This window comes from Vicia villosa, unplaced genomic scaffold (assembly GCF_029867415.1).
Source record: "Vicia villosa cultivar HV-30 ecotype Madison, WI unplaced genomic scaffold, Vvil1.0 ctg.000506F_1_1, whole genome shotgun sequence".
NCBI classification, from domain to species: domain Eukaryota; kingdom Viridiplantae; phylum Streptophyta; class Magnoliopsida; order Fabales; family Fabaceae; genus Vicia; species Vicia villosa.
In genome coordinates, this window is record NW_026705241.1 from 481255 (window position 1) to 492158 (window position 10904).

The 10904-nt window shown below is 34.4% G+C and overlaps 1 protein-coding gene across 2 annotated transcripts; it reads right to left on the reverse strand.

Annotated features, from left to right (window-relative positions):
* Positions 1-280: 280 nt before the first annotated feature.
* Positions 281-4663, reverse strand: LOC131629063 (glutamate receptor 3.4). Of its 2 annotated transcripts, none has more exons than XM_058899860.1 (7): positions 4477-4663; positions 3756-4113; positions 2338-3677; positions 1783-2060; positions 1640-1671; positions 1136-1545; positions 281-966 (listed from the first exon to the last, which is right to left on the reverse strand). In XM_058899860.1, exons 2-7 carry the CDS (start codon positions 4048-4050, stop codon positions 493-495), a joined length of 2829 nt encoding a protein of 942 aa, XP_058755843.1. In that variant the 5' UTR covers positions 4051-4113; positions 4477-4663; the 3' UTR covers positions 281-492. The 2 variants fall into 2 exon arrangements, with proteins under 2 accessions (XP_058755843.1, XP_058755844.1); XM_058899861.1 differs by lacking the exon at positions 4477-4663 and adding an exon at positions 4236-4384.
* Between the last annotated feature and the right edge of the window lie 6241 nt (positions 4664-10904).

A 10904-nucleotide genomic window follows, 5' to 3' on the forward strand; every position in this document is an offset into this window, starting at 1 on the left:
CCAGATTCCTTTCAGTTTCTTATGCAATTCACATACTTTTCCTTTTGAATTTAAATCAACGTGTGTTTATGAGAGAATTGTTCTAGGGAACAAGAACATGAGATAAATCAGAATCCATGTATATACAAACCCACCTTCTATATTTAATTTCTATGTTTTGATTTACATTTATGTCTCTCTGGTCCATTTGTCCATAGCCTGCTGTTTTTATGGTCAAAGGGCCACAACTATTGAAATTTATAACAGGACCACCATAATTTGCATAATTTGCAACATGAGCTTATAAGATCATGGTAATTTTGATATCTGAAACAACCAAATGTGGAAGAAATCTTTATTTTTCTATACCGTGTTAATAAATAATTTTACAACCATAATTTGAACTCAATATGAGTACAGACATTTTTGTGTCAATACTGTTACTATGGTATGCCAAAAATATACATATATATGGTTATTTACTTACTTAGATAGGTGAACTTGATTGATCATCTAAACTCCCGCCGCGTCCATAGGTGATTGTGTACTTGATTGATCATCTAAACTCTCACCGCGCCGCCTTTTCTTACTCTTCTGTCTAAGTATCTCCTTGATTTCCCTTTCTCTCTTATCCACAAATACAATCAAGTCTCTGAAGCTTTTCGAAGGTCGAAATTTTTTGCTAGGACTGTTAGATGGATTTTCCGGATCAACTTCCTCGTCCTCTGGGATGAATTTCATGTATTGACAAAACACTCTAACAAAGAACGCGATCAAAGAAAGGAAACATGCAATGCCGCATATAAGAAAGAGGCCCCAGAAGCTACTTAGAGATAGTTCGTTTGAATCAACGTCGTCGTTGACTTTTGCAGCACAATCATGTCTTGAAATCCATTTGTCGTGAATCTTTTGCAAGTCACCGTTCTCCGAGAGTTGGAGAATCGCAGTTGACATATCAATAGCAAGGGGAGAGTCCCTTTGGAATCCCTGTGATCATGACATTAAATATGAGAAATGAAATTTATATATCGTATAGAACTCTCTATATGCATAAACTTCGTTCGTAAGTTGTTTTCATAAGCTCTCACAAACAAACAGGTTTACGAGTGTTTATGCTTGTAGATAAACTACCGAGGGTGCAAGTAAAGATACTTACGAATCCCCAACCACTTTTAGTGAACTCCTGTCCAACAGTTCTGAATTTGCAATTTGTACTAGACATAAAGAGTTCAATATATGGAAGCTCGTCGACGATAGCCATAACCCCTCCTGCTTTTGGTCCACGCGTAAGGGCGTCTCCATACGCTTTTGGATCTCTCAATGAAATTATCCTAGATGGTTGTATATTGAGTTCATCTATCAGATACCTCTTTGCGAATGATCCGTCTTGAATTCCAATCGGTTGAGTACCTGATATCAAGCTTTCAATTCCTTCAATTTGTGACGACAGTTGCTGCACCGTGAGGATCGACGTTAAGCTTGCTGTGTAGCTTGAATTGATAATTAGAACCACGAAAAGCCATATGATTAGCACGAATCTCCCAAGACCACTCACAGTGTTCTCTCCTGCGGGAAATCAAAGCAATAAAGAAAATCAGAAAGCTATATATCATGTTAGGAAAATTGAAAATATACGAATGAGAATCTGCGAGAGACGTACTGTGCGAGAAAAACATTGTTGAGAAAGTAAACCTGCAAAAGAAGGAAGGAACTCGTCTTAGAAAAATAACTACTACATGCGAAACCGAGCCATGCAGAAAAGATTCAGCTAAAATCGGCTTCTATATGGTTAAAAACACTAACCAAAATATTGTCATAATTTGTTTCTTGGGTGGACCTCGGAACTCGGGATTGTGCCTGTGCTCGAGAATCCATACAACAGCTCCGACAAAAAGAAAAAAGGCGCCGGTAACACACCACATTTGAGCAGTGAATGGCTTGAGGAAAGCCCAAGGACTTGATTTAATCTCCTTGACAGGAACAACAACTACCAGACCTGATTCCATGAATGGTTGAGTGAAATCCAAAATTCTAGTCCTGTTCGGGACAATTGTAACATCTCCAACAGCTGCATCATAGGTCTGCCGAAAGATAAAAGTAAATCAACAAATAGTTCAATTAAGCGCTTATCATATGAATGTTTATGTATAAGCTGTTTCTATAACAGAAGATAAAATAAAGTCGAATCGTTTTCTTATAAACTAAAAGTTGATTTCACAGGCTATTTCGGAGAGCTTATGTAAACAAGATAAAAACAACTTATAGACATATCACAAGTTGTTTCCATAAGCTCTCTCAAAGAGGCTTACAGTAGATAAACTCGATTAAGTTAATCCAAACAGGCCTTTAGAAACCTACATTTAGTGCAACCTCATTGACAAGCTGGCTATAGTCGGGATTTCGATTACCATCTCCGTATAGTATATACTTTCGCGGAACAGGATACGGCAACAAGTTTATGGCTGCTTCAAAGACGTCAATGCAATAGCCTTTAACTCCAGGTGGATTCTTATCTTTAGAAACAAAACCCAAGTAGCTTACTCTATGAGGCACTGCTATTTTCAGTGGCTCTCCATTGTTAGGGAAAACCCATCCTTTTGGGGTATTTATAGTTTCCCCAGGCCACAAAACATTTAACAGTTTTTGATTGCTTGATGACGTGTTAGGCGGTCTCGTGTACAAAATTTCCGGAGCTAAAACCGATAGACCGGAGTAATTAGACCAATAACCGACTCTTCGCAAACCTGACTCTCCGATGTTAAGGATATCATACGATGGTTGAATTAGATTATTATCCGAATCAAATTGAATCTGACCACTCAAACCGGTGAAGTTCGTTCTCAAAAGCGTAGGGAGAAACGAAGGGCCTCCGTCGAAAACTCGAAGCGACGACAAATGTAACATGCTTCCATTGGTGTCAACCAACTTGGGGTCAGATGAGAAAGATATGTTTCCACCTTGTTTGAGAAATGCATCAAGAGCATGAGCTGCTAACCAAACAGAATCATATGCATATAAAGAATAAGAGTTGAACCTCTCAGTTTCCATGCCTTTCGTGTTCTTCAACCTCGAGAAAAAACTCTTTTTCAGATTAGTATCCGGAGTGTGATGCCTCAGAGCTACAACACCTTGAAGGAGATTCAACTTATCGGCATCAACCGTTTCCATCGAATCCAACTTCGAAGGAAGCCAATCCGTCGCAATCCACACATAACCACTTTTCATCATTCCAAGATTCTTAGCAACATCAAAAATAGCCAAACCAGTATCAGGATTAACATGAAGAACAAAGACTCTTGACTCCATCAAATTTACACCATTCAACAAGTCACTAATATTACTGTCGCTCGCTCCAGGAGATAACGCGGCTTTATAAGATATCTTCCCGCGTTTCTTCGCCAGCGCATCTCCGAGTACTGCAACGCCGTTTCTCCCATTATCATCATCTACAAAAATGGCAATCACTTGCCTCCATCTATAAAAATCAACAAGGTCAGCAACCGCATACATCTGAAAATAGTCGCTATGAGTGGTCCTAACGAAATACGGATACTGCAGAGAGGACAAAGTCGGGTCCGTTGCTCCGAACGAAAGAAGCGGTACATGAAGTTCATTAACAACATGAGAGATTATATGAGCTATCCCCGAAGATTGTGGACCAATCGCCGCAAACACTTCATTCTCCATCAACTGCAAAGCTACATCATAAACAAACTCTAACTAAAAGTATGAACATTAAGAAATCGGTACCGAAGATAAAGTTTTTAGGGAAATACCTTCAACTGTTCCAAGAAATCCACTGCAATTTGTATCCTTGTAAATAACTTCGAGATTAAAACCCGAAAGAACGGTGCTATTAGCATTAACATCTTCAATTGCAGCCATGATTCCTGCTTGAGCTGATTTCCCAATCACAGAATCAACAGTAAACAATGCTCCAATTTTCAGTACTTTAGGTCTAGAAGAAACACTAGAGTTTCCAATGGTACTTCCCACAACTTCCTTTGAAATCCACAAACACAAAATCAAGAGGAAAAAACAACCCTTTAACCCTAACAATAAAACCTCCATTTTTTTCCACAGAAAAACCTCTAAGATTTTCTTCTACCTTAAACCAACATCAGAACTCAAAACCTGTCAAAAACAACAACCTTGTCAACATCAAAACCAAGACATCAACAAAGGTAACAAACAATCCATTTTTGTAAGCACAAAACAAGAACATAAAAAAAAATAGGATTTGAAAATTTACTTACCTGGACATGAAAAACCAAGCCATGAGCAAAAAAATCAAGAATTTTTTATTTGATTATTTAACTTATGAGATTTTAAAATAGTATAATGATAAGTCATATATAGACCAATCATGGTGAAATATTCTAAAGTCAAGACAAAAGCTGAAACCATATAATAATTGGGAGTGTTTATATAAGAAAAAACTGAATTAATAAATTGAAAAATAAATATCTATAAACAAGTAAGAGTATCTTAGATTACCTCAAAACTAAACTTGCAAGTTGCAGAGATTCTGAACATTAAATATGTAACATCATCATGTGGTTTAAGGCTCAAAGCAAAGTATCAATGTCCTGTGGTAACTTTTTAAGAGTGAACAAGAATTGTCTTCCCACGTTATTCTTGCTAGAGATGTTTTTATCTTTATGTCTTTACTCAATTATTATTGCATGAATGTTAGATTTTTTTTTATTTAATTATTAAAAGAGGAATCATTGATGATTTTATTTTTGGTAAGAGACATAGATAGAGAGATATACCTAATGGCATTTATGTGGTAATAATGATTTTGATGTCACGTGTTTAGAATGGTGTGGTGATGCTCTTTGATATATTTGTGAGTAGTGTGGGAATAGGTTAGTTGAAGTAAAGTTTTCTGAAATCAAGTATGAACTAGTAAGAGAAAAAATACTTCTTATTTATTGTTGGCTTATTTTAAGAATGACAAAATAGGTAAGATATGTTTGGTTGACTTGTTTAGACCTTCATTTTTTAATTGTTTTGAAGTATGTATTTCATATCATTTTTACAGCTTCAATTTTAGAGGCAACAATTGGGGGATCAACAACTGAGCATATTATACTTGGAATGTATTTTGTGAGAGATACATCATTTGTTCACCTAAAACTTTAAGGTGATAGGTGTGTGGATTATCACACATATAAAGTGTTCTATTTTTCCTTTTTCTAATCAATGTGAGACTTTTTCCTCACACTTAATTCTCAACATAAATAATTGGTATCATAATCAATTGTAAATTTTAGAGTAGTAAAATCTTAATTTTTTTTTATTATCCAATATAATGGCTTTTACGGGTGGATTAGTCAAGGTTGGTAATGAGATTGAAAAAATCAATGAAAAAAATTGATTTTTTTCTATTGGAGGATGTAAATGATAAACCTACTTATTTCACTAAAGTTGCACAAGACATTAGCGGGAAAATAATAGAGACATGTCCTATTGGAGGATGTAAATGATAAATCTACTTATTTCACAAAAGTTGCACAAGACATTAGCGGGAAAATAATAGAGACATGTCAGCATGAATGATGGGGATTGAAAAGAATTAGATCTCGAAGCACGAGCCACCATAATCTTATGCTTTAAGAAAGATGTGTTCTTTTGGTAAATGAAGAAGCAACTAAAGTTAGAGAATAATTTTTTGACGAAAACTCTAATAAATCATATCTACTTGAAATTCAAATTATATACATACAAGATGGAGGAAGGAACCTTAATCCAGGATTATGTCAACAACTTTGATAGAATTATATCAGACTAGAAGGATAGAAACTATTAAGATCGGTGAATAAGACCAAGCATTCATGTTGTTGCTTTCATTAATTGAGGGAGTCCTACGAAAATCTAGTCCAAATATTGATGCTTGTAGGTGATACTCTAACCATGGATGAGACTAGAACATCATTTTTATCAAATGATATTCGAATGGTTGCTATAAGTGGGATGTCGAGCAATGGAAGAGAAGATATAGAACAAGCTCAAGGGTTGTTTGCTACTAAAGGGGGGACTAATAAGTAATAAAAGAGGACAAGGCAGGGAAAGATAGTCTAGATCAAAATCTAGAGCTTTTATAGAAAGAACATGATTTAACTGTGGTGAGCTTCAACACTTTAAAGAAAATTGTTCAAATAAGAGAGTATTATTTAAGAAGTATACCAACAATGACAACAACTCCAAAGGCAAACAACAATATTTATCGGAGGCGACTTATGTATCAAATGATGAGAATGATTATTTCTCTGTCTCAAAGAAATACCATGATATTTCCGGTAAGTAGGTGCCTGATTCAGGAGTCTTGCATCATGTGTGACAAAATAAGAAGTGGTTTACTATCTACCAAAGTATAGATGGTGGAACTGTTTGAATGGGAAACAACCATGCCCATAAAATTATGGGGTATGGTAAAATAAGAATCAAGATGCATAATGGAATGATTAAAACTCTAATGAATGTGAGACATGTTCTAGATTTGTAGAAAACCCTTATTTGTCTTGGTATTCTAAAGGAAAATGGTTGTCAAATAATTATGAGAAATTGAGTTTTAAAAGTTATATGTGGTTCGTTGAATGTAATGAAGGGACTCTATCTAGAAATATTTATCCTCTTATAGGTGAAATGATTACAAAATACTTGGAAGTTGGAATCAGTGAAAGTAAAGATCAAACAAAATTTACAACGATATGGCACATGCGCCTTGGGCAGATGTCATAAAAAGTTCTATCATTGCTTAGTGGGAATGGTTTGTTGAAAAACATGAAGAATACCATGCATGAAAATTTTGTGAACACTGTGTACGGAAAAGCACATCACTTAAAGTTTTCTACAAGCAAGCACAAAAGTATAGGGTTTGTTAGACTATGTGCATACTAATGTTTGGCGTCTAGCTAAAGTTACTTTTAAAGGTGGTTCCAAGTATTTTGTTACATTTGTTGATGATTATTCTAGATAATCTTGGATTTACCTTTTTAATCATAAGAATGAGGTATTTGATATTTTCAAGCGTTGGAAATCAATGGTTAAAAAAAAAAGGTAAAAAGTTAAAAACTATAAAGTGTGACAATGGTACAAAATATACAGAGGGAGCTTTTAAGAATTTATGTGATCAGGAAGACATTGTAAGATATTAGACAATCAAAAACACACCACAACATAATGGATTTGAGGAAGGACTAAACCATACACTTCTTGAGAAATCAAGGTGTATGCACTCTAATTATGGGTTACATCGAGAATACTGCCCAAAGTCGTTTGCTACATCTTGTTACGTAGTAAATTGATCCCCATATTCTAGTGTATATAGTGACATGTCTTATATGGTGTGGTTAGGTGAACATGATGATTATGACAGACTCAATTTTTTTGGATGCATAACCTATTATCACGTTAAGGATAACAAACTAGATAATAGAGCAAAGAAAGTTATCTTTCTACGATATACAAAAGGAGATCAAAGGGATATCGCCTTTGATGTGTAAAAGATTCAAAGTTTATGATTATCATGGATGTTACCTTTTATGATAAATCTATGATGCCTATGACGATGATGTTAAAATATAAAAAAAAAATCAAGTAGTTGAGATAGAAGCTTTAGACCAACCAAATTCTAGTCATATTCGAGTGGAGCATCCTGGTTTTACTCAAAATTATGAGGGGTGAGCTTGATCATGAGGAGGTTCGATATAAAAATACACATAAATTACAATAATAGCAACAATATTTACAGAAATCTTTGGATACCAAAAGGCCAAAGAGAAACTATAAACTAGTTCAGAAGTTTGGGTCATACAAACTTCTGAGGTATTATGGGCAGGTAAACTTATTGGAATATGCATTCTCGATTGAAGATGATGATATGGTCACCTTTATGAAAGCTATCAAAGACAAAGATAGAGATAGGTTGTTAGTAATTATAGATGAAGAGATGCAATCTCTTCATAAGAACAAGACATGGGAATTGGTGTCATTGTTCATGAGAAAGACTGTTATTGGTTGTAAGTGGGTGTACAAAATAAAAAAGAATATTAATAAGTTTGATAGCATAAGGTTTAAGGATAGGTTGGTGGCATAGGGATTTGCATACAAATAATGGATTGATTATAACAATATATTTCTCCAATAGTAAAACATACTCCTATTATGGTGGTATTAAGTTTTGTTGCTCATGGTGTTCTTCAGTTAGAACAACTTGATGTGAATACAACCTTCTAACATAGTGATTTGGATAAGGAAATCTATATGTATTAACCTGGGGGATATAAGGTTAAGGGTAAGGGAAGTCACCTATGTCAGTTTAGATAATTAGTGTGTGGATTGAAGCGATCTCCTCTCCAGTGGTACAAGCAAATTGAATAATTTATGTTAAAGCATGGTTTCTTTGTAAGTGATTATGATTGGTGTGTATACATTCATAAGCTTTATGATTGTTGTGTATACATTTATAAGCTTCGTGAAGGTAATTATAGTTATATTCTATTGTATGTGGATGACATGTTAATTGCTTCGAAGAGAAAGTTAGAGATAGATAGGATAAAAAAATTAACTTGGTAAAGAATTTGAAAGAAAAGACTTAGGAGGTGCCAAGAAAATATTGGGTATGGAAAAAGCTACATTCAAAGTGTTATTGAAATGTTTGAGATAAAATGTGTTAAGTTAGTGGTGAATCCATTGGCTCCAACATTTTAAGCTCTCTAGTAAACAATCTCTCTCTACAGGAAACGATAAGGCATACATTAAATGTGTTCCTTACACTACTACAGTTGGTTGTTTAATGTACGTCATGATGTGTACATGTTTAGATCTTTCACAAGTGGTTAGTATTGTTAGTAAATTCATGGAAATTTTGGGAAAGGAACATTGTGAGGCAGTGAAATGGATTTCAATGTACTTAAAGGGTACCATTGACACATGTTTAGTGATAAAAATGAAAGTCAATGTCAATGTGCTTGAATCTACCCATGCTAATGAGATTAGATGCCACATGTATTGTAAAAATACTATCACATAAGACCATGAACAATGTTAGTGAAATATCAAAAAATCTAAGAAATTGCTTGAGCCATAACATTTTTGTGGTAACAAATGCTAGTTCCCTATATCTAGCTTTTGAACATGATCTAGCAACTATATTTTTCATTTTCTGATCTTCAATAAATTCAAGATGTACCCAAAATATGAAGAAAAAAAATTCTAAAGTGGGTATTCTGATTACCTGGAAGCTTCCCCCAATCAATATTTACATATTCATATTGATGGAAATAAAATGGCACATCTAAGTGTACCCTTCATATATTGCAACACATGATGAAAAACTTGAGGTGCACTCTTCTAGGTTTTAATATGATTTTTCAGAGCTTGTTGATAACAAAAGTGGTGTTTGGTCTAGACATGATCAAATACATTAGATACTCAATTAATCTTTTATATAAAGACGGGTCTTGAAAGGTTTACTTATGTGTTTCATTGAAGTGCAAGTTGGATTCAATTCATACATCCAAAGATTTTGCATTAAGAAAATATGTATCATCTAGTAATTGCATAAGAGAATTGCTTAATACACTCTAAGTGGTGGAAAAAAACTTTATAAAAATTTTAAAATGTTTTTCAGATTCCGCAAATGCATTTTTGGACAGACCTCATGCACATATACTTCATTCGTTTTTTAACTACACCTCAATTTTATGACTAAATTTTTTCTAGAAATGTATTTTTGGAGGAGCTTTGGAAATTCTTTTCTGGAACCTACTGATCAAGTAACCTGCTTGAAAAAAAGTTAAAAAGAGAGAAAATTGCATATTTCAATGGTCCTGTGGAAGATAACACTTGATGTTTGCTGAATAAAACCTCATGAGATTAATTATGAGTATTAGATTTTTTTAGCATCCTGAAATTTGATGCATGATTCCCTATTTATTAGCTTAGTTATTTGTTAGTAGTTTGGTTATTGTATTTTTAGTATGTTCCGGAAATGTATTTCTAAAGACATTCCAGAAATGGATTTTCAAAATAAATTTAGTCATAAAATAGGTGTTGGAGAAGTTCGTGGAGCGAGGTTCAGAAGTGTCAATGAGTCAAACGTCCATGGTTACAAGAGACCTTGAACCACATATCCACCGAAAACCTTAAGGCAATTGGGGTATGAGTCATATCTCTTATAAACCCAACATTTCCTTCATTCCGAGTCGATGTGGGACTTTGCACAACTTTCACACTCGAAACTCAACAATCTCCCCCACAAGTGAGAGTCCCACACATCATTAGTCTTGATCCATACTAAGATCCACTTCCATTCTCCACCGAGCCAACCAGGGCTCTGATATCACTTGTTGGATAAGTCTGGGGAACAAGGTCTGGAAGTGTCAATGGGCCAAACGTTTGTGGTTACAAGAGATCTTAACACCACATATCCACCAAAAACCTTAAGACAATGGGGGTATGAGTCACCTCTCTTATAAATCCAACATTTTCTCCATTCTTAATCAATGTGAGACTTTGTACAACTTTCACACTTGAAATCCAACATTTGGGGCGTGTCTAAAAAATGAATGAATTGTGTGTATTTAAGATGCGTCCAGAAATGTATTTATAGAATCTGAGAGTATTATTGTATTTTTACGAGATGTGTTAAAAATACTTAAGATGCACTAAGAAATTCCTTTAGATAATATACTTTCTTTTATACAAGTAAATATCTTTTGATGGTTTTACTATCTCAAGATCCAAAAAGCACTTCAAGTCTCCAAAAATTTTTAGCTTAAAACTTGATTCTAACATGAATTGAGTGTTTTGAATAAGAATGAGATAAAGGTTGGCAATGATGATATTATCCACATAGACAAAAAGTGATCAATTTTGTTCCTTAATCTTTGAAGTTATAATGTTGATGCAAGTTA